The following is a 25,872-nucleotide window of genomic DNA, read 5'->3' as shown; positions in this document are numbered from 1 at the left end:
TACTATTTCCTTTCTTTTTTTCTTTTTTTTTTATCAGATGAACCACCATTTCTTCCAAACAGATATTGTTGCAGAGCGGAAAATGTTTAATAATAAGGTAAGAATAAATGTAAAAAAAAATGTAAGAAATAAAGTTTTTCACTTTATGTTAAATTAATTAACAATAATTTTCATTTATATATAACAATATATAGTTACCATAAAATTTACCATCAATCATTTTTACTAAGACATTTTCATATGAAATATTGACATTTGCAGATGACATACAAATTACAACCATGAAATCTTTTGTGGTCTGAGTGATAAATATACTTCACATTCAGCTTTTTGTTGTATATATTTGTATTTTTGTAGAAGGGAAGTATGCATATTCAGACACAAGGAATAATTGCAGGTAACATTTATCAGGTTCATAGACACTTTTTTCATATGCCAAGGAATTTATAATACTGCAAGTATATCTGGATGTAAATGTATATGTTAATGTATTTCTGAAAATTAGATACTATTCAGCAATTTTTCAAACAGTTAATATTTTTTGAAATTACTTCTACGAACCTAACCATGGTATTGTGTAAAAAATTGTTGGAAAAGGTCACCACTTTAACGGAGAGTAAATGCAATGAGATCATGGAACTTAAAAGTTGTAAAATGGTTTATTTGTGCAACAACTTGACTGTTATTTCTACTCCTGCCAAAGGTTAAACTACCCTTAACATTAGTTATTGCTGTGACCTGTATTCTTAAACATTAATCTTAAAATATTGGGAATATTGTACTTCATGGGTAACCAACTGTTGTAACTTTCTTTTATATAGAAGTAAAATTTACCAAATAATACAACTATGTCTCTAATTGACTTTCTTGAACATATTATAGGAAGCTGAGACACACAAGTATTATTGTATACCATTTAAACTATATAATTTTATTCAGAACAGTTAATAGTGTAATGAATAGAGCAAATGTTATTGTCTGTATTAATGGCCTCAGTTTGTTTTTATTAAGATTAGTGGAAATGGTAAGCAATATTTCGCCATTCAAATGTACAAGATTTCCTGTTTTATTCATTTCAGACATACAGATAAAGTTATTTTTGACAAACAAAATCATATTGCAGAAAAATCTCATAATAATGAGATTGCTACAAATGCTCTCCTTTTGCTTAGAAGGACAGGAATATTATAAGGTCACATTCAATTATCAAGGAAGAGAAATTAATACAACAGTAAACACTGAAAAAAAACTGGCCAATCACATATTCAAAGTTCAATGACAAATTACTTTTTTCAAGTTGAACAGTGCATTAGACCGTAAATTTACTAAACAGACCAAACGATGAGTTTTTTTTTTTTTTTTTTTTTTTTTAACTATGAATAAAAAAAGCTAAATATTTATTTTGCCTGCGATGGACTGGCCATCCATTCGTCCAGGGTCCTAGACTCCACCGACCCTACATAAGACGAGTGGTATGGAAAATGGATGGATGGATGTTTGGCAACATGAGTGCCTGTAAACCTAAGGGGACGTTTACACGTCAAACGACATAGTAAAAACTGAAAAGTTTTTTCTTTGTACAGATGACGAAGTTCAAAGTTCGGACACACGGATCCGGAAAAAAAAGAGACTAAAACCGCTGTATTTTGAATGCCAGGCCAGTAGTTGGTGATGTCACTTTGTAAAGAAACACATAAGACCATGCGCTTAGATCTTTAAAATAGGGCCCTAAGCGCACAGCGCAAGTGCACTTAGTCCGAATCCACTTTTGCTAGTTTACCAACGCGAAAGCATGGTCTAAAAAGGTTGTCCCAATTCTCTTAATGAGTAATGGGTGTGTTTTGGGCTTTACGTGCAATATACCAATCAGAGTCTCATCTCCTATTACCTTTAAAAGCCAGTTGTGCTCGCACCATGGCGGATTCGCTATTTACATGGCAGAATTTGCAAGCGGAAAGACTGAACGCGGCTCCAGAGAGCAAACGGATCTGCTCTTGCGCGAGGTTAAAGCGTCTATGGGGCAAGCCGGATTCCACCATATCTTTATGTACACAATAATAATCTTTTACATTGTAATCCTTTATTTTTTTATATTTGGCATGTTTGTGGGCTGGTGTGTTTGTAATAAGCAGAGTGTATGCGTGTTGTGCACCCGCCTATAGTTGCATATTACTAATGCGCCCTTTAAATAACAAAAAAATACCGCAGTCCAGTTCAGTTGCCTCAAAATAGCAATGCGACAACAATGCACTTGAACACACCTCATATTCAGACCAGACCATGGGTGCACAAATGGGCGCAAATGCATTTGCTATTTAAACAACAAGGCACAGGACGGGAACATGATAACTGCGTCGGGCTGAAACTAATAAAAAAATACTTGCGTCGTGCCTTGCGCTGCATTGTACCGGGTGTATGTAAGCCTATAAGCCTATAACACTTTACAATAAGGTTCCATTAGTTAAAGTTAGTTAATGCATTAACAAATATTAACTGACAATAAGCAGTAAATTTGTTACAGTAATTATTTGTGAACACGCATGTACAGTACGTTTTTGTAGTTTACATGGAGACGATAACAGTAGCGTTTTCAAAAACTTGCACTTGCAAAAAACGTTTCCCCCAAATGCCGTTATCTTGTAAATGCTTTCTAAGTATTTTTCAGTGTTAGTTCATGTTAACTAATATTAACAAATGGAAACTAATTGTAAAGTCCTACCAGAATACTGAATCTATGGAGCCAATAATCACCAACCTCAGAGTCAATACTCTAACTGATCTTTTGTTAAGCTCCACCCCTTTAGTTATTGTTTCTAACTCAGACAAACTTCCCATAAACACTTCATAAAAATTTTTTTAAGATGGGACTTAGCAAAGAGTCAATTAAGTCCATAAAATACTCATGTGTGTTCTTCCTGAACATTATTTCATATTGCAAAAGCATTCATTATATGGTAACACTTTACAATAAGGTTCATTAGTTAAAGGTATAGTGGAGGATCTTTCCGAATTTTAGATAAGACCCGCCCTCTCCACTTTTTGAATAAGTTTGATTGATTCACCAGAATGATTGACAATTAGGAGGACCAATAGTATAGGTGATCCACCCAGAAGTAAAAAATCCTCCGCTATACCTTTAACATTAGTTAACTACATTAGTTAGCATGCACTAATAATGAACTGCACGTATACAGCATTTGTGTTAATGTTAGTTTCAACATTTACTAATACATTACAAAAATTAGTTAATGCACTCTGAACTAACATGAACAAACATTGAACGGCTGTATTTTTTATATTATATTTTATATATGTATTATTCAAATACAGTAACAAATGTATTGCCCATGGTTAGTTCATGTTAGTTAATACATTAACTAATGTTAACTAATGAACCTTGTTGTAACATGTTACCCATTATATTGTAATATTATAAAGAATTATTCTTCAATCACCTTGTAACAAATAACAACTCTCTAATAACTCTTATAACTAGTTCATACAGATCATTACTAGCATTTCATTAAGCTTCTTTTTAAAGATCAAAATTGTGGTCTGTGACTTAAAACAGATTCGAGAAGTACACTATGCTAAAGTTCACCGTGAGATGTCCTCTCTTGTTTATAATCTGATGGAGGAGTATGGAAAGATACATAAGGACACCATTTTGTATTGAGGCAAACCAGTCTCTTCAAACTAGCAGAGTTTACTATATCAAAGCCTGTCTGCCCCCCAAATGTACTGGGCTTCCAGTAGTCAGGGGAGCAAATAGGATTTCCCATCAGGCCTTTTAGGGAAAATGGGGCTCCCATTTCCACCATGCTTTCGCCAAATATCGCACCAGGTCGTGTTTTCTCTAGAAGAAGAGCTGGGTAGAACTCCAGCGCATCGATATCACCGTAGAGTTCCTCTAGTTCTTTAGCCATTTCTTCCTCTCCTGTAAAACAACAATTTCAGCCATTAACAGCCAATACACACTGCATAAATATTGTGTGCAGTTGTGGGCAGATGTATAAGCAGCCAAACATTGTTTGAACATTAAGTATATAATCCAAAACGTAACCCTGAATTTTCAGCCTGTCCACATTTCTCTCATTACCCCTTAAAAATGAATGATGAATCAAATACATTCTGACCTCTTAAAAATAATATATCTACTGAGCATTCAAGAAACCACAGAAGCTCTTTATAGGCACTAATGATGATAATTTGTCCTTGATTCTTTCCTTGTACTTTTCATTGTAAATGAAGCTTTAAAAAAGTGTTAGTACAATCATACCTGTAAATTCTGAGAATGACGTATAGGGTTTCAGATTGAATCTTTTGCGATACTCGTTGAAGGGCTGAAGTCGAAGCTCCCTCGATTCAATGATGACGCCCTCAGCTACTTTGCGCACCGCTGGGTGAATATTATGACCACCTCCAATCTGTTCCAGCACAAAGAGATTTATAATAAAAAAAAATCTTTACCATAAATAAAAAACGATCATTTAAAAATAACAAATGTTGTACATTAAATCCCTTAGTGAAACATTACATTTCTTAGCGAAATGTCATTTTCATCTATTAAAAATAAGTAAACACATATCTACAGTGCCTGTCAAAGGTTTGGAAACAACTTAGTTTATGTTTTTGAAAGAAGTCTCTTATGCTCACCAAGGCTGCATTTATTTAATAAAAGTGAGAATTAGAATCTAAACTTAAGTGACCGAATATTTGAAAATGTAATTTATTTGCATTTATTAAAGGTGCATTGCGCAACTTTTCATGTTAAAAATACCCGTTTTCTAACCCATACATGCTTAAACAATTGCCTGATGGGCTGACTGAGCCCTTCTCTGATCACTGCGATTGCCTCTATAATCCTGTACAGTAAAATAAATAAGAGGGATTCGGGTCGGAATCTGAGACTGGGCGTGACGTCATGCGCGTTCACGGCACGCTCATATGTCTGGCAGGTTTGTGATTGTGTATGCGCCGACGCCGCCATTCTCCGTAGAAAATGGATTCTAAGAGACCGGCTTGTAGTTCATTTCAAACACCAACGCAAACTCCACGTAAGATAAAAAAAAAAACTTTTGTCTAGTGCAACCAAAAGGTCCAAATTGGAGTCAGACAGGCGTCGGGGTAAGACGAGAGTAAACATAGGGAAGGCTTTCAACAAATGGAGAGATCTCCGGTCTGCTCTAGGGCTCAAACGGGATCCTCAGTTGGCTTTTTTCTTGATAAAAAGGTAAGATATATCCCATTCTCTAATGTCTGATACGGCCAATAATGACAATAAATGACGATCCATAAAATGTGTAATGCTTTAGCGTAAGCTAGATAAATGTACAATCGGAATAGGTTTTACTAACTTACCATTGTCAGTGATCAGGTTCAGAATGATTGTGATATAAAATGCTGATATATAAGTTAGATACTTAGACACAAATTTTGAGCAAATTACTGCTTAATTACGATGTATTGCTATTGGAATATGCTACTTAGCTGATCAATAAAACAGGCTAAACCCCCGCAAATCTTCGGCGGATTAGCCTGTTTGGCTTTTATGGTAACGTCATAGTGCCACTTGATTGTTTATTACCTTGAGACATTTGGGTGTACTTTGTTGACCGACTGTGTATGGTATGGTATCATGATTACAATTTTGAGCTTTTACAAAGTTATAACTTATATTGTTCATGAACGTGTTTCCATAATAATAGTCATAAGTGGATACAGTAAACACATAACACAGTTCAACATGGAGATAGATGGGAATAAAAAACGAAGTTTTCTACTACCCCCATTTTTTCCCTCACACATAAGTGTGTTATTTACTCAATTGCCTTTCCTTTCACATATTTTAAATTACTTGCAGATTTAAAACTTTATTACCTCTGAAGACATTATGATTGTAAACAAAAGATTTGTGCGGCTGATGCTCCTTGGGTTATGACCAGCTCGAGCTCGTGCAAGCGTGCGTGTGCGTGTGGTCCGTGAGCGTGCACACCTCTGGTTGCAGTTTCGCTTGCCGCCAGAGGGGGCGTAGTTCTGCGAAAACTCAGACTCTCGCGCAATGCACCTTTAAACAGAAATCCTTTGTAACATTAGAAATGTCTTCACTTTTGATCAATTTAATGCATCCTTGATGAATAAAAGTATTAATTTCACTCCTTTTTGGTTTAATCTTACCACAAATGTTTGAATGGTATCATAGTTTCCACAAAAATGTTAAGCAGCAAAAACATTGATGATGATAATAATAATAATAAATGTTTCTTTAGCAGCAAATCAGCATATTAGAATGATTTCTGAAGGATCCTATGACACTAAGGACTGGAATAATGTTGAAAATTCAGCTTTGACATCACAGGAATAAATTACATTTTTACATTTATAAAAATAGAAAACAATTATTTTAAATTGTAATAATATTTCACAATATTACTGTTTTTAGTGTAGTTTTATTAAATTAATGCAGCCTTGGTGAGCATAAGAATTTTGGAATGTGGAATTCAGTGTTTACCATTGATCAACATTAGTTCAGGTCCTGCAGAGCTTTTGTTGATATTCTGCAGGCACATATTTGGTGTGATCCTACCCACAGGGCTGATTATGCTATGATGTAAAGGCTTAATGTTTATACAACAGAAATCACACCATCATGTGAGTTTCTCAGACACATACCCATCAGATTATACCTACATATACAGTATATACACATTACAAATGTTTCTGTCTGTATTCTGTTGTTCAGCTAAACTATTTTACAGTTAAAGGGATACTCCACCCAAAAGATTAACACACATCTCTTCGATATCATTCAATCCAAGTGGATAAATATCTCAAAGTTAATGCTTCTAAAAACATGCAAAGTGAACAAGATAGTAATCCATACAACCCCAGTTAATAAATCAATGTCTTCCGAAACACTGTAGCAGTTGGACCAGTCAGACACACAATTATTCATTATATTTAATGAATAATCCAGCAAACCCCCTCTCCCAAACACCAAACTATGTTCCAAGGTGTCTGTGACAACCCCCCCCAAAAGGGCAGAACAGGCCCCTGGTTACCACGGCAGCAAAGACATGCCAGTGAGATAATACAGGATTTACGACGTAGAAAAATGCAAAAGGTTGTCGCATGCCACAGCACAGGCCATGTGAAAAATAGACACAGGCGAACCATAAAACAAACTGTTCTCCATTAATTCATATACAAACGTACTATGAAGGAACATGCTTAACCCCAGGACACTGTGTATCATTACTGTTTTGTATATTGTCTTTTTATATTGTATACTGTTTTATGCATGCCTTATGTTAGAACTACTAGTTGTAGTAACCTCATCTATATCATGCTTCCTATCAAAATGATCCTTGTTTAACACCCTGCACATTGGTGTATATCACCTCTTTATAGCATGCATTGTATGCTTGTTATATTAATCAGAGTATGAGGGGACAAACTGCCAGCTCAGACTGATCATGCAAATGAGTTAGCTTCCAAACAAAGAAACCTTTCCCGCTTGAAAAGAACACCTTTTTCATTGGTCAAGCTAAACTCAAGAGGTGTGACCTCTGCGGAAGTTAAAGGGCACCATCTCAGTGACCTCCGCAATCTTCCTTCTTCTGGCTCCTGTTCGCGTGACAAGACTGGAGCCATCCGGAGGGGCCTAAAATTACAACCAGCCCTACTGTCACCTCCTTGACCATAACAGAGTCAGACTAACACCGCAAGTTTGTCATCACTCCATTCAAACCGGAAGAATTTGATTGCAACTGCACCACCATCGAACTACTGAACCATCATCAAGTCTTTCTCCTGAGACTGTATCCGTACGCTCATTCAACGGTTAAGGCAGTGCAGAGGTTTAGTATAAGCTGTTACAACACCTTGTTACCAAAGTGCTGATGGTTCTGTTCAGGCGACTAACTGACTGTTACGTTTGTGGTTATGTTTCTATAGCTTCCTTCCCCTGTTTCTGTTTTGGCTTCATTCATTCACATTTACTTTCCATTTTATCCATGTATGCATGATTGTGTGTGTGTTTGTTTAAATTAGTTATGTGTTCGTGATTTAGTTAAAAAACAAGTAATAAAAACTCAGTGAGTGTTTTAGCGCAATTTTCTCACGTCATGGGATCACAACACTCAAAATTCAATTTTTGAAGCGTAAAGGAAAGATTTTTGATCAAATCTTTTTTTCTAATATTATTGTACATTTTTAGAAGCTATCGATTGCAATTTGTTTCAACTCGATAGCTATTATGGTTGCCGAGAAATTTGCAAAAAACAGAATTTTTTCTGGAATTTCCAGGAAATCCAAAATCTTTTCCTGGATTTTTTTTGTGCGTTCCCGAGATTAGACCTTCCTTAACATAATGCCGAAAACCCGAAGTCTCTAGGTGGTCTGGTTGAGGAGTAGATAGAAGTGCAAGATTGGTGCGCACAGACAGAACAGAAATCATGAGTTAACAATCGCAATTTTGTCCGGTGGAAAATTGCGCTAAAAAGTTTGTGCACATTCATACGAGGATTACGTTCTGTCGTTTTAATAACGCGCCGCTCACATTGAAAACAATTGGAAAAATACGCTAGCCTTGGGAAAAAGGCTGTGATGCAATAAGATTCCAGCGACAAATAATTTGTCTGTCCACACCAGACGCGACTATGGGACGCGATACAAATCACAGCCAATCAGCCCGTGGGGGGCTCTCTCTGCAAGCTCCAGGCACTCGCAACGAAATGGATAAGTAATCAAATTCATGAATATTACACCATTTTTCACTTTTATTTATTTTGAAGATCTGAGGTGAATTGTTGCTTTCAGTATGGCTAAATAATACACACAAAATGATATTCAAACTCACACAGATGCTTTTAACATTAAATAAAGCACATAAACAGTACTTGATGTTATACTTTTTATGTTGTTGTTCTAGCCGTGACGTCGCAGAGATAGAAACCGTTTCTAAAATAGAATCATTGAGTGTCTGGTTAGGACAAAAACTCTGATTAACATTGAAAAGATACCTTTTATTGCATGTCGCAGCGCGTCTGGTTAGGGTTGTTTGGATTACCGTCGCGTTCACTTTGTGTGGTTTTTAAAGCATCAAGTATGGAGCTCCCGTCCACTTACATTATATGGACTCACAGAGATAGATTATTTTTCTAAAAATCTGTTTGTGTTCATTTGAAGATCTTGGATGGCATGAGGGTAAGGGAAGTAATTTTGGGGTGAAATTTTAATTATGGGGCTTCTATGTCCCTCTGCAATAAAACACTTACAGACATGTTTCAATAGATGAGGGTGGTAAACTCATTGGAAATGGCCCTTGGAATGACAAAAACAGACCTAAACATAACCCACACACAACCCAAGGCTCACTGCACCTTCTTCTCTTTTAGAACAGATGTTAAAGTGATTAAGTTCTCCCCTACAACCCTCATGGTGCCATTACCTGTCCTGCGGGTTGGGTTGAGAAGGCCTCAACCAACTTCTCCACCCCGTAGTGGGTGAGGATAGAGGTGTTGAAAAGGAACTGAGGGTACTGAATGTCATCTCCATCGATGTGGAAGCTGTCAGGCATGAGCGGGTGCCAGTGGTAAAGGTGACTGAACTCCACAGAAATGCGGTTCTGGTACTGGAACTGTGAGGTGAACAGCAACTTGGGATCAAACAGGAGCTTCAGCCGGTAACCGCTCAGATGCTGCACATAGTCCTCGATCACAATACGAATGGTCTCGCCTTGAGTTTAGGGAGTCAACATTTTACAATAAATTAGTAAAAAAAATAAATTACAAAATAAATTGTAAATAGTGTACCACAAAGGAAAACTGTGAGCACTCTTTTAAACCTATATTTGATAGAATAGCATAGAGTATATTCAGTGTTTAAAAAAAAAGAAAAAAAGATTACATAACAGATTTGAATATAATATAACAGATTTGAATATAATATAATATAATATAATATAATATAATATAATATAATATAATATAATATAATATAATATAATATAATATAATATAATAGCACTAGGATAAGACACCAGAGTTGAAATAGACACCAAGGTTGGAGGAAATTCATAATTTATGAATTGTTTCTCTTTCAATTAATGAGTTGACAATAAAGTTCATTTGTTAAATATAAATATACTGAAATATCATGTTAAATAAATAATAAAATCTCAAATGTATAAATTTATAAATTATATATTTAAAACAAAACTTCAATGTAATATACTTGATTCATTATAATTCTTCTTGCTAATGTAAATTTTAATTACAGTTCTACATCCTAATTCAATTCATTCAAATTCAGGAATGGAACTGGAATTTAAAAGGCATTCTTAATGCCACACAACCATGTCTGCAAAGTATATAATTTGAGTGGTATATATTTTGAAGTATTCTCTCGACTTCAAATTATTTGTATATGGACCTGAGGAAATCTTTACCTATAATGATTAGCCTGGCAGTCTGAAACAGCTGCTCATCCCCCCAGGTCGGATGTTCTTGTTTCAGGATATCACACACACGGTTGTGCTCACGCAGCCACAAGGTGGCGTACATACTGAGACCCGGCAGCAGTCCATACACCTCTTGCCCAATGGCCAACTGCTTCTCTGGAGGAACAGACGGTGGGTAGCTCATTTTGACCTGCGCATCTAGCACAGTAGGGGGGTATATCTCACCACTGACAACCTACATCAGAGCCAAACAGAACATTTTTTGGTAAAATGCAGAATTGAGAAGATGTTTCGATAGTTCTTGTCCTCTCTTATTTCTTTTTCAGTACCTGTAAATAAGTGAATTATTTTAAACAACAAGCGATCTGAAATAGCTTTTAAAGTTGTTTTAATAAGTGATTTATATGCTCACATTAACCAGCCAAGCACACTAGATATGGTATTTACTGCTACTAGACTAAACAGTGTGCAGTATTTTACATGACATCACTGACGCTTAACAAAAACCACATGTTTAAACTATAATCACACACACCCACACTATGAGGTTAAGCTCATTGAGAAGGAAATACTTGCACACAGCTGTGAAATGAAGCAACTGAAAATGCATAGGGTCTCACTCATGAAACACAAGCAGAATTATTATGTATATATCATTTGTAAAACATGTAAATATGATTGAATGTAAATTGTTTCATGGTAGAAGAATGGTAAAAGTGAGACTAGGAACTTTTTCACGAATAAGCATTAAACAGACTGACATTTCCTTGAAGACATGCTCAGCCTAGCACGACTGATGACTTCACAACATGCCTGATGTGAACAGTACCTGGTACTTCAATTTCCCATCTTTATGCAGTCTGAGGTCCAGCTGGCGATCAAGAGAATCTCCATAAATGTGTCCAGCATCCACCTAGTTTTCAAAATGCAATCTAAAATTGTATTTTTTTAAATACAGACACTCAGCAAATAGCAAATACAGTGCAAAACTAAGTTATTTTTTTTTTCATTGCATACAACACTGATTCAAACAATCAATAATAAGAGGTAACAAGGCTTTATATAGCCTATGCTGAAATTGTGAAAATTGTGTGAAAATATGAAATTAATGTCCTTCCAACTTTGTATGTAATATGAGTGTGGATGAATGTGGTTCCTGCATATCCTACTGTGAAAAAACAGCAGGTTCTTAACAGACATAGAATAGTGTCTGAGAGAAACATTGTACCATCTCTTTTTCATTAAAGGGGGGGTGAAATGCTATTTCATGCATACTGAGTTTTTTACACTGTTAAAGAGTTGGATTCCCATGCTAAACATGGACAAAGTTTCAAAAATTAAGTTGTACGTTTGATGGAGTATTTCTGTACCAAAAATACTCCTTCCGGTTTGTCACAAGTTTCGGAACGTTTTTTTCGAGTATGGGCATGTGTGACGTCAGATGGGGCGGAATTTCCTTATACGGGTCCTAAGGGCACTTCTCCCAGAAGGGCGCGCGCGCACCCGTAGACCAGAGCGAGAGAGCGAAAGCAGTACGCCCATCAAAGCGCTGTGCTCGCTGCAGTCACAGGACTTTGTTTGCTCCCTGCATTTCGACGATGATTGTTTTATAAACAAGGCCCAGTTCGACGCCGGATTTGCAGATCGTCTAATGCTTAAGGATGGAGCAGTCCCAACGATAAAGGTTCACGGTCGTGCGTTGGTACCGCAGGCGGTGAGTAAAACTGCTTCAAATTACTGTGTGTTGTTAGCTATCGGCGCGTAAGCACAGCAAGTAAACAACATGATCACGTATAATTAATGTATCTATGGAGCATGCGATGTATGGTGTGTGTAAATACATTTGTTTAGCTGGCCACTGTAGTTGTCTGTTTGTTTATTGTAAAACCACACGCGCTCGTGATTCTTTAGCTCCGCCCACACGGCACGCCTCCAGCCGCTCGTTTTTTCCGGAAAGACTCGGTACAGCCTATCTTTCTTTTATAAATATAATAAAACTAAAGACTTTTTGGAGATATGAAGGATGCAATACTACTCCATAGGTACTCAAGATTAAAGGAGAACTTGGTAACTTTTTTAACGTAATAAAACTGTCTAGAAATCATTTGGATGGTTAAACAACCTGTTCTGGTGATATTGGTGACTTTCCCCGCTCCCCCCAGCGTTCCCAGGCGGAAAACCAACCTTGCAACTTGGGGACTACCGTCCCGGCAAGATAGAAATTGGAAGTCTCGTGAGAAGCGAGAACGAGAATGAGAACGAGCGCGAAACACAAATTGCTTTACGGCAATTCGACATAAACACACACGCATGTATGATGTATTACCAGATTACCCACCTCGGTAGACATAGCTCCACACGATACAGTTGGCTTGCTCCGATCAAAACAAACGCACATGAGCAGCGGTAGAGAGGGGGAGGAGGCCGCCGCAAGTGAGTTTTTTACGACCGTGTTGTGAAATATACGCCCCCCCCCCCCCCCCCCCCCCCCCCACAGCTGTAGGGGGAGCTCATGGGGAAAACATGCGACAACAAAAGGGAAAATCAGCGAAGAAGTGAGTAGAGTTCGCTAGAGTTACCGAGTTCTCCTTTAACATGAGATTGACTGAAACTGAGTGTTTCACCCCCCTTTAATGAAAAATAAAAATAATAATAAATCTGCACAGGTAAAGCTATCAAAACACTTTATTTGTTAAGCTTATTAGGAGATAATATGTTTAATTGTAAAAATTGTGACTCACCCCGTGACCCAGACCTTTTGTGAACCCAAGTCCCACACGGTTGTGAGTCTTAAAAAACTGGTGCGTGAAGTGCTGAGCGAAAAAGGCGAACATTAAATTTGTTCCCTGAGGGTCCAGCCTGAATTTCCGTCTTAACATGAACTTCTCTACAAGAAGCTTGGGGTCTGGAAGCTTCATTTTTCCTGAGAGACACATGGAATGATTTTACTACAGACAAAGACAAAGGTATTTCCAGATACTTTAGTATAGTGATATCTATGCATGCCTTAGAGCATTTTAATATTGCTTCTTATGAGGAAAAAATACATTTTCAGATCTTGTGTCCTTCAGAGGGAAGAGGCTACACTGATCTGGAGTAGACTTGCATGACCAGAGTATCTTACCTTTGGTTCCCATTGGTGTGGGGCAGTCCTGAGGGACTGGTGGCAGAATCCTTGTGTAGTAGGTGATGTTGGAATACGCCTCCCAGTTCAAGTAGTCATATTTGGAATTGTATGTAGGGGGGCTTGGGATTAAGTTGGCTCTTACTTTGAAAGGAGAGAATATTCAAAAACACCATCAGACAAAATGATACCTAGAAAAACACAAAACAAATGATACAACAAGCTTGGCATTGCAGTTGACCACTATACATTTTCCTATTATTGAAAGCCAATAACCAAAAAAAAACAAAAAAAACATCAAAAGGTAGGGAAGGCAATTTTGGAGAGGCTAGCAATAGCAAGCTCGCTTTGAAACAACATTGCTTGTTTGTGGTGATGCATTCCAAAATGTCATGATCACTGTTCACTGGCTGCATCTGAAATCGCATACTTCCCTACTATATAGGCGAAAACTATATGTGGCAAAACTGGTATGTCTGAAATCACAGTACTCATAAAAGAGTAGGCAAAAAAGTACCTGGATGACCTACTTCTGGTGAGGTTCTGAAGTGTGCATATGATGGATACTTTACTATCCCATGAGGCCACGGGAGAGGATTTGTGAATGGAGGTGAAGCGACGTAACTGAAGCTGGAAGGTCACATGATAATGACAACATGGCAAAAGTAGTACGTCCGGATTACATTCATACTACACATATTCATACTTTATAGAATGTATGAACGTCACGGTTCACTACTGGTTGATGTCAAGAAAGAATGGAGGCCACTACTGAGGTAGGTTGTAGCACATGCTTGGGTAAGTTGTAACAATTAAGCTAAAGAAGCAAAAACAGAGGCCGCACTATGCAATATGCTTCAAATAAAGGTTTATTTAAGCAATCCAATAAAACAATTCAAAACAATGGCTCTCGCTGTGACTGATCATAACTCAAATCCACTTTCTGTTTGTGCATGTGTGTGTAAATTAGTTTACTAGAACAAACTTCCTTAAAGGTATAGCGGAGGATTTTCCCGAATTTTAGAAAAGAACCGCCCTCTCCACTTTTTGAAAAAATGCACATGCGCAACACTCTACCTGCTCCCGAGAGGGAACGCCTATTAAACGTGTGCACGAGAGTTTACAAGTTGCTGTTGGCATGGCTCATACAAGCCTACTTTCCTTTACCTGTCGAGTAGAAACTTCGTGACTGAGGCATCAGTGGGAAGCCCAACCTGTGCTTTTAGCGCACGCCAGCATGTGAAATATTCTCCCAAAAACACTCTGGACTTGTTTCTTTCTTCAGAGGCCTTTCTCTTCTTGTCATACAATTCGTAGACACTTTCTCTTGCGACCCTCAGACATTTTGAAAAAACCCGGTGAGAACGGGCGAGCTTCAATGAATGGCTGAAACCGTAGCTCACCACACACATACACCCGAAAGTGCGCATGCGCAGAAAGCGAAAACTACCTAGGGACGAGCACGTACGACGGCCTTACGCAAACATATCATCAGAATGATTGACAACTAGGAGGACCAATAGTCTTGATGATCCACCCGGAAAAAGAAAATCCTCCGCAATACCTTTAACTATATTTATGCTTAATAAAACACTTGACTCAACTCCAGTGGACAAGTCCTTGCACACTGAGGGCCCTATCTTGCACCCAGCGCAATTGACTTTGTACACCGACGCATGTATCATTCCTATTTTGCACCCGCGCAAAGCGGACTTTTCCCTCCACAGACGCACGTCGGTTAACTAAGAAATACACTTGCGCTCCCCGGGGCGGTTCAGCGCAAAGAGGAGGAGTGTTCCGGCGCAAACGTTCTGTCATGCTATTTTACAGGTTTAGAAAACAATTGCGCCACTGACCGAAAAAAAACAGTTTAAAGTCAGTGGCGCGTTGCGCATGTTATTCATATGCTATTTTAAGGGCGCATGCTTGGCCTTAATCAATGTAGCGTGTGCACAACGCGCATACACTTTGATTCTCTCATCTACACACAGACGCAGCAGTTATTTTTGCAAATCATACATTATTACGATAGATAGATAGATAGATAGATAGATAGACAGACATTTTATTATAAAAGCATACATCTAGCTTACACATTTACCCAAATTATCATACGCCTGTTTAACCGAAGTTAATTTGGGTGTGTTTCTCCATCCCCAACGTCCCTGACGAGAACGTCGGTCTCCTCGGCCTTGAACCGCTCCTGTCGTGCGCCTGGCAAATCCGCCGTTACAATAGGAATCCGCTTTAGAACAAGCGCGCCTGCTCTTAAAGGGAATGTGAGATGTCGCTCTGATTGGTTTATTTCACGTTACGCCCAAACCACACCTATGAATAATGAAGCTACTTCAGACCAACCCCTTTTAGATTTGCGCCAGGCGCAAGAGTCATTTATCCCGCCGGGAAAATAGCAACAGCGCCAAGACCCGCCCACAAAGTTACTTGTGCTTTGCGCTTTGACACTTGCGTTTCAGATCGTTAAAATAGGGCCCTGAGTCCGAAATTCGTGTCCAAAATCTTCGCAAGTTAAAAAATAAATACGACCTCATGTTTTGTCAATCACGCTTACACACTGCCTCCGAAACTTTCATCCGTCATAAAATAATTCTGTTCGGGTTAGATTTTCTGCGTTTTTCACATCCATTTTGAATGGTGTTTTGACAATTCAGAGCCACCGAATCACAGATACAAAAAAACGCATATGAAAATTTCAGACTCAGTAAGTCACAGGTAAGGTCCTCAGTGCAAGGACCTTACCTGTGTAAAGAACATATAGGTCTAACAAAAAAACACTGTCAATGTGCGTGTGGGTTTGTGTGTCTATGTGTGAATACTCAATCAGAGTCACATTAGTGATAAAATGAATGTTGTTAACCCTGGAGTGCAGACTTGGTAGACCCAAAGACTGCATTAGCCACATTCTTTAGTTGTATGTGTCAGCAAGGTGCATTTTGTTTGATAAACTACAATTTAATCTCTGATTGGTGGAATTGGTGGTGTTATAACTTCCCCTATGTTACAACCAGACCCGATCTCCCCTACTTTTACAGGTATGTTTACAAATTACCATTGTCTCATCCCACATTAAAACATCTTACGGGTTTGGAAAGAATTGCGGGATTGGAAATTAAATGATTTTTATTTTGTGAAAAAATTGTTGCTTTCATTTCATATTCCTTTCTTTTTATAATTTCATACTTTTTATTTATTCAACTCATTGGATTCACAATTTTATTTCATATTTAAAGTTTTGAAGATAAAATAATTGAACTTAGATTAAACTGTAGTTTCCACGCAAATGTGAAGCATTTTTAGCCTGCTAATTTCAAACCATTATGCTAATACAGCTAGTGTTACAACCATCCCCTTACATACAACTAAGAACATTTCTTTTTTTTTATAATTTTACAGAATATCAGTGAAAGAAAGAAAAGATAGATAGATAGAGGTGTGCCTGCCAGTGTTTTTAAAAAAGGAACTGATGAGGTTTCAAAGAATGGCAGGTCAGCCAGATCAGCTGCAAAGAAAATGTTGAAAGCCAGTGGTGAGGATTCTCAGACCTCAAACTCCAAGCCAAACGAAGTATGGGTAAAATGTGGCCTATGCAGTCTTTGGGCGTACCAACTTTGCACTCCAGGGTTAACAACATTAATTTGTCACCAGTGTTTAGCGTGAGACTCAGGCAATTGACCGTGTTCTCACGCTCTCACGCCACACATCCATTTTCCCCCGCAGTGAAAAATCACTAAGCAAAGTGGACACTGACACTGACCGACAAGACAGAGCAGGTTACTTTGACATGAAACTCAGTATCAGCTTTCAAATTCTGTCAATTTTATTGCAAAATAAAAAAAAAATACCGTTTTGGCGTTCTTTAATGTGGTGTTTGACAGATCGCTGTAGCGCCTCAGTTCAAGCGCTTTGTGAACCGATCGTCTCTTACTACTTGTTAATATTAAATAAACATTAATGAACATCAGAAGGTATGTTGAAAGACACATTACAACTTACTGAAATGAATCAGTAAGAGATGTCTTATAGATCACAAGTTCAGTATGGAGTACCTCAAAGCTCAGTACTAGGACCATTGCTTTTCACCCCATATATGCTACCCTTGGGAGATGTCATTAGGAAGCATGGCATTAGCTTTCATTATTACGCTGATGATATTTAGCTTTAAATAATTTTACAGAATATCAGTGAAAGAAAGAAAAGATAGATAGATAGAGGTGTGCCTGCCAGTGTTTTTAAAAAAGGAACTGATGAGGTTTCAAAGATTGGCAGGTCAGCCAGATCAGCTGCAAAGAAAATGTTGAAAGCCAGTGGTGAGGATTCTCAGACCTCAAACTCCAAGCCAAAGGAAGTAAGGGTAAAATGTGGCCACAAAAATGTGGTCTTTGGGCCTACCAAGTCTGCACGACAGTGTTAACAACATTCAGTTGTCACCAGTGTTACTCTGATAGTCACAGGGCTACCAACTTTCACGCGTGAGATTCGCACAATTGACACTGTTCTCACGCTCTCACGCCACACATTCATTTTCTCACGCAGTGAAAGATTGTGAAGCAAAGTGGACACTGACACCGACTGACAAGACAGAGCAGGTTACTCTGACATGAAACTAAGTATCAGCTTTCAAATTCTGTCAAATTGTATTTTATTTTTGACGCTCTTTAATGTGCCGTGTGACAGATTGCTGTAGAGCCTCAGTTCAAGTGCTTTGTGAACCGATCATCTCTTATTACTTGTTAATATTAAATAAACATTAATGAACATCAGAAGGTATGTTGAAAGATACATTACAACTTACTGAAATTAATCATGTCTTATGTAATTGCTCAATCAGTCAAGTTACATTTACCTTAGTTAGCAATAAAGAATGAACTATAGAGAGGAGTATTTTGCTAAACATATTTTTTATTATATATTATATGTTATTTTTACCCATATCATTAAAAAAATAACGTTATTATTATAAAAAACACATTATATTAATTTGAGTTGTTAATTTTAACCTTTAATAATAATACCAGCTGAAAGGGCTCCCTGTATGTTTACAGCATTAGTAAAGAGATTTTACCTTGAGAAAAAATTAACATAGCTATTGTACCTGATATTTATCCAAATTAATCGATATTGAATCAAGATCAGAATTGAATCATAAGCTTGTGAATTAAAATCTGAGACAAGTAGTGATGGGCATTTCGGATCATTTTACTGACTCTCTTGTTCGATCTCGTTCATTAAAATGAAAAATCTTTTTTCGAGTCATTTTGTTCATTAAGTGGCTTTAAATGTTATACATTTAACAGCCAAATTCCCCAAACACATCCACCTAACCAATCTTGATCATATTCTGAATTAAGAAATCATTATTAGTAGGTTAATTGGCTCTTAACAGATGTGCACATTGGTCAACATTGCGTTGTTTTAATTGTGCTTTATAAATAAAATAAATGAAATGAAAAATTATTATGCAGTCAAAAATAATTTACAGGGAACATAAATAATTACTTTACCATCCGAGTTTTTCGTTCATTTGTCACGTGACAGACGCAATGAACCGTTCATCACTAGAGACAAGCAATAATAAAGTAGCCTACCAGTTATTGTACCATGTAAACATTATAACATGTTGTCACTAAACTTAATGAAATTCTGTTTAGTTACCAGATGTTTTGACAATCACAACACAATCGTGATATTTTGTCTAGCAAAAAAATTCAGCGAGTTACAGATGGTGAAAAAATGTGTTACAGCCATACCCAGTCTCCCCCTATAGATTTTGTATTTTGTTATTTATTAGATAAAAAATAAGGACCCACTGTATAATAAGTGTCTTTGACTACTTTGTACAAACATTTAAATTAATAATTTGATACATTGAACTTATTGTGTACATACATGTTATGTTGTACTTATATTTTAAAAATACCTTCATGTAATTATAGCTGCAGGTAATTTCTGTAAATGCATGTACTGTACAATTACACTATTGACCTCCCCTTACACCTTAACTCGCCATTAAACCTAACCATACCACCAAACCTCAACTGCAGCAAAAATGTTTTGCAGTACAACATCAACATTAGTATAACACTTTTTTTTTTTTTTTTTTTTTTACAGCAGATGTTCAATAAAAACGCAACTGCTATTATTGAGGTAATATGGAAGCACATTTAAACAGGAGGCATCAACAAACAATTGAGCAACACCACTATACAGGTAGACTTATTCTGAGTTAACATGCTCTCCATTACACTTTCCTGGAACAGTACCTCAGGATAATCAGTAACTTGGCTCATGGAAAGGAAATTGTATTTTTTTGGCCAACAGCAGTGTGAAGGCCATGAGGAATTTGAGGGCCTCTTGTAGAGTACATTAGCATTGCCATGGCAACAGCCGGCTGGACTCATTGCAATGAGTGCAGAATGAAATGATAGATTCCTCTGACCCTGGTGTCTCTTGCCACCACATTCACATTACATAAAGCTTAACTGACTTTAATGTCTGTACAGGAAAACATTACAGAGTGCCAACTGGGAGGAAATGATAAAAAAAGGGGCTGGAAATTAGTACAGGGGCCATTCAAAACAGAGTAGTGACTGAGTAAATAAGGGAAGGATGCTGAGTTAAAGGAGACTCCGGTTACAAGAAAATAAATACAACCCACCCAGCCCTGCCATTTGTTCTGACAACAACTGCAGAGCACAATCACACATTCCTGCTCAGATACAGCACCATCTGAACTACATCCAAGCCATTTAGTTTATAGATAGTTTTGCCAAAGCGAAGAAAATAGATAATATCTAAACCACCGACCAAGACTTCAAGCAGAATTTCTGTCTAAACTATGCATGTGTGGTCTGGTCCGGAAGTATTGTACATACTTAGCCAAAGACTTTCTGTGTGCTGATAAAACAATGTTTACACTATGAGTGAACCTATTCTACTCTTCCCCTAAAATAAGACTTGAAGGCCAAGCTTAGACAAAAAACTAGTGTAAATATCGGTACGTCATACACAAATGGGAAAGATTTGATGATGGAAAAAAAATAGTAGTAGATGCCGAAGTTGCTTTTTGTTGGACAGGTAAGGGAATTAATTATTTTGTAGACTGCTCTCTAAGGGCATTTTCATACCTGGCTCATTTGAAGCATTTGTTTCGGAACCTGATGCATTTTCTCCCTTAGTTCAGTTCGTTTAGGCATATATGAACACAGGCAATCGTGCTCGGATACACACCAAAACAATCGCTCTGAGATCGCCTGAACGACGGCTACATTTGTAAGTGTTTGCATGTATCACGACAGCTACAGATAAAGACACAATAAGCTCGGAGCGAACTTGTCAATCCATCTTAATGGATGACGCATAGGAAACTCTGACCAATAAGAGGACAGCTTTACTCCCATGACTTGCATAAACACATTTTGGTACGCTTTGAAATGTCGCCTTGTAAAAGAGAACCGAATCAACAAGAAAATGCAACTTTGTAACAAATTAAGTCCCAGTTTCGGAACAAAGCAAACAATCTAGTGGTTGGAAAATGCCATCAGTATCAGTGTAAAGTACATAAAAAAGAGACGTTCATGTTAAACCATGTGGATAGATGGCAGTGGAGCATCTAACACCAATGTGGAATCAATATTTAAAGTACAAAAAGAACAGCGATGCTAACACAACTTAAATAACTATTGAATGCACCTTTAAAGTTGCATAAAAAGGAAGTTGCAATGTGTTTTCTTCCTTATTGTGATGTATATCAGAGTGAGAAAAAGCTTTTTGAACAAGAAAAATGTAGGGTGGGACTTGATTGGACCATTGGACGTTTGTTTTTTGCAAATGCTCTCATGAGTTACAGGTTGCACTGGTAAACATGTCATCAGAGAAGAGAAGAGATGTTGTTGCAAGTTATTCTGATTAAAGATTATGAGGGCATATGATTGAAAAATTATTTATAATAAATAATGAGTCGTCAATTTTAATTTCATGGTAACTTTAAAAAATATTAAAGAATTTTTCAATTTTTAAAACTCACTAGTCAATGACATTAACCAGCTAGCTGGTTGGTAGATGACCAGTCGAACTCCCAGACCCATCTCTAGCTACAAGTCCCTTTTAACAAATGCTTTAAAAAATGTCAAAGTCTGCAGGAACGTTGGCATTGGTGCATTACGCAAGAGCAAATAAATGTGTAAACTTTGTAGACATTGCCATCTTCTAACACTCTGAAGCAGTATTATACTATTTATGCCTGTAATGATCCCACATAAATACACATGAGCAACATTATGAACATGCGAACACACAAGCCATGCTGAGTATGTAACACAACCAACCTGTGAGCACTTTGTGCATGAGCCAATCCCTGAGGAACGTTTTGTTGATGATGTTCCATAGCCAGTCAAAGTGGGTTAGGATATAGTGGACAACATTAGGACTGGGCTTCAGGAGCCGAGAGACTCGAGACCAGAACTCAGCTGAAGAAGAGAGAGGAAGAAAAGAGGTGGAGGGTGTGAATCTAATAAAGAATGAAAAGGTGCAACTGTTTGGGATTATGAATACACCCTGCATTGGTAAAAATATATGCCCAATACATGGAAAACTTGTATTCAAACTGGATTGACACTAAATTAAGCAATCTAATTGTTCTAAAGCTCTTTCAAACACATGCATCATTGTTTTTTTGTGTCTTTTTTCTAACACAAACAGCATATGGTAACTTCACTGAAACTTTGTGCAAAACCTTTTATTGAGCCAGATCACATGAGCCAAAAAGTTGAGAGAGAAGGGAAGTAGAAACATAAAAAAAGAAACGGAAAAAGAGACAGACAGAAGGCTTGGGGGTTGTGGGAGAGTAAAAATTGGTCCTGGGCCTTTCTCTCTGCCTGGAATAGGCTGGCACAGATGTTGGACTGAGTAAAAAGAGGCATCTGCTTCCAAAACATTTGTGATAGTTTATTTTTCTGTTTAAATCATTCAGCAAATGTATGTGCTGGCATTATGTACACCCAGCTATATTTACAGCTTAGGTTAATATCAAAATGAAAGAAATGGTAGCCTTAAATTTCAGGTTAGGGTAAAACATTATTATTACCTGTAGCTCAGTCCACCATTTAATCAAAGAATACAGTAGAAATATACAGTCAGAATGAGATACATACGTATAGTGCAATTTTCTCCATAGTATCCTGTTCTGGTGCAGTCACATTCATATCTGTCCATGCCATATCGAACACAAATCCCTCGGTTTTGACAAGGGTAATAGCAACACGGATTCACTGGAGAAAACAAGTGTGGAATTACAAATTTAAGAATCTGTTTAAGATCTGCCGGTCTTACATTCTTACATAACATCACATGAAAAACTAAGGGGAAGTACATTGTATTTAGCATTTAAGATAAAGATGATGACAACAGATGAATGATTCGGTTAAGCAAAGATTTTAGCGAGAGGTTCCTGTCAATCCTGTTCTCTTTATTGTAAGTCAAATCAGCCAGATTACTGAGACTCACACCTTTTGTCTTTAATGGCTCTTGGAGCCCCCGTACCATTCTTTGAATAGTTATGCTAATTGGATTAGGACTGGTAACACTCGAGAGTCTGGGGCAGGTTCCTATACCTGGATACTTAATTTCCGTGCTTTGTTTAAGGTTGTCAGCCAAAGCACTGCCTCCTAAAATCTATTTAAACTACAATGTACACTGCCATAGTTAGACTTGATGACTGCAGCTACCAACAGCTCGTGTTCTCATCAATAAAGAATCCTGCTGAAGATACAACCGACTGAACGAGTCTCCTGGTCTTCACTTCTGAGTTTCCAACACATGCCATAATAAAAAGTCAAAGTTATAAAAGGCTTCATGGGTGTTCTGACTCCCAGGCGCTCCCCAATTTTATTTACTACAGAATGTCAGGCTTGAGATTATATCTGAAGATTAGAGCAACCATTATGACATGCCTCATCAGGGCAAATGCATCATGGGGTTTTGCATGCAGCTCTCAGAATTCCCAGAAATTAATTTTTTTTTACACTCTAACTGGAAGATGAGAATTCATTTTGGCATAATAGTTATAGATGATTTTGTAATCATGACCGAAATGGTATGAACATCTGCACTAAATTGTTTCATGGTATCAAATGTAACATTTGAAATATGTGAAATTATCAGCATTCTACAGTCACAGTGAGTTGTTAAACTATGCTTTTGGTAAAAAATATATATATACATTTCTCACAATACTATTAATTTATTCTCAATACAATAGGAATGAGACAAGGGGCTTCCCCTGATAAGGCTTATTCATAAATACAAGACACATCATAACTTTGCTCATAGTTGCCAGTGGCATGACCCTCTACTTCTCTTGACAGTATGACAGACACAGTCTAAAAATAGAGGACATTTTGAATGAAATGTGGTTACTGTACACAAATTGTGCAGCAGATAACCAAAATCGTTTACTGTCTCCAGTACTTTCATCACTGCATTACTGAACAAACTTCATCTAGCTCATGCACATGCAACAGTGATCAGAGCAACGCAACCACGACCTGACAAAACTTAGGATAACTAATCTATTAACAAAACACAGAACCTCTACACTTTATTCATTCAGTAAACCAAACCGTGTAAACAGAGAGATAACATTACATCCACAACTACCCAACCAAGATCAGACTTGTTCATTGCTGCTTACGCATTCCTCCATGAGGACGAAAGGAAAGAGTCATTCTAGAAATATCTGTGATAAACTATTTGAAACTGGTGTGAGATTTAACATGCTTATTAATACTCAGATAGTATTAACAAATATTTCCGTCTTATAATCATATAATTATTATTTTTATTTTAGTCAATATTGTTATGATATATGTTTTAAGCATATGCCGAAAAAAATTTGTTTGGGAGAAAATATTGAGAAATTAAAATGAGAAAATCTTGTCAGTTCTCACTCTACTGAAAGCACAAAACTGAATGGACATTTTTTTTTTTTAAATACTAAAGTTGAGATTATCTGACCATTCTAAATACTGGCATGGAAGACTTTTCTTTCTTTTCTTTTTTTTTCTTTTTTTTAACCATAACACAAATAATGGAGATATTTACCATTGTTTGATGAAGTTGGGCTTTCTTCACTTTCTTCACCAACACATAAAGAGAGACTGAGCAGCAGGATAAAAGTCCACTTCAGGAAAAAGTTAAACGCTGCAAAGCAAGATATCAGATAGGGCTTGCCACAACGTTGATATATAAAACTTAAGAGATTTAAAAATATTAATTGCTCACCTTTCATTGCAGTTTGGAACGCAAAATGAATTAAATAAAAAAATACGATTACAATACCAATGCAAAGAATTCAAAAAGTGGTGTTAAGGAAAAAACTCCAAATAAATAATTCCATGTCGTTTATCTTCGCATGCAAGCCTTCATGACAACGTCAGCTCGTGCACAGGGGCTCGCTGGGGCTTTTAGCAGACTGATAAGAAAATCGTTCAATTGGAACTTTTAAAGCGACAATAAAACCACAAAAGCCTACCAAGAAACTCCACCCTTTCGCCTCAGACTAAACTCTCGATTAAAACCCCTAATATGCAAAAATTTAAATGGATCTCGCCTTGTAACTGTAGTTCAGCTTTGAGAACAAGTTGAGAAGAAAAAATAATTTACTGGGGCGCCACCGTGTGTCTGAATCTGTTGAGCAACACTAGACGCGCGTTATACGTGCAAGCGCAACCTAATATGACCCCAATAAATTATCTACTTTTAAACAAGGATTTTATATCAGCGGAACAAGGATTCATGAAGATCAATCACATTCAGGACAATGTTTAAGTTTAATCATAACAATAAAAATGAAGATTAACTTTTTTTTTTTTTTGTCTAAACTGAATGACTGGTTTCAAAATGTTACAAATTGTTGTGCATTACAATTTCAATGTTATTACCAAAGTCTACAACAAAGTATCCAATAAACATAACTTTGTTACTTAATGCAGAGAAAATCATGTTATTGTCCAAACAGCCAAGCCAAAATTACAGCAACAAAACCAACAACAAACACTTTGCTATATGGGATTGTAATAATGAAAATTGTATAGTCTATTCTATCTTGGCTACATGCGTAAACATGAAAATATATCAATACAATTTTCAGAAATGTTCCAAACGACACAAAGAAATTGTGCATTGCTGTAACATATGCAGCTCATTTAGCAAACGATTTTAATCTGGTTGCCCGTTTCAGCATGCAGGTGATTTTAACATGGTTCAAAATCAT

General features: G+C 37.1%; 1 protein-coding gene across 1 annotated transcript; it reads right to left on the bottom strand.

The window, feature by feature from the left end:
- Nucleotides 1–1,050: 1,050 nt before the first annotated feature.
- ptgs1 (prostaglandin-endoperoxide synthase 1) lies at nucleotides 1,051–25,248 on the bottom strand. The gene is made up of 11 exons (XM_084415210.1): nucleotides 24,882–25,248; nucleotides 24,702–24,800; nucleotides 22,754–22,870; nucleotides 21,929–22,069; nucleotides 13,587–13,730; nucleotides 13,204–13,385; nucleotides 11,292–11,375; nucleotides 10,451–10,697; nucleotides 9,452–9,738; nucleotides 4,280–4,427; nucleotides 1,051–3,937 (listed from the first exon to the last, which is right to left on the bottom strand). Exons 1-11 carry the CDS (start codon nucleotides 24,886–24,888, stop codon nucleotides 3,591–3,593), a joined length of 1,803 nt encoding a protein of 600 aa, XP_084271336.1. The 5' UTR covers nucleotides 24,889–25,248; the 3' UTR covers nucleotides 1,051–3,590.
- Between the last annotated feature and the right edge of the window lie 624 nt (nucleotides 25,249–25,872).

This window comes from Rutilus rutilus, assembly GCF_951802725.1.
Source record: "Rutilus rutilus genome assembly, chromosome: 7".
NCBI classification, from domain to species: Eukaryota; Metazoa; Chordata; class Actinopteri; order Cypriniformes; family Leuciscidae; genus Rutilus; species Rutilus rutilus.
This window is presented reverse-complemented; position numbering and strand designations above follow the sequence as displayed.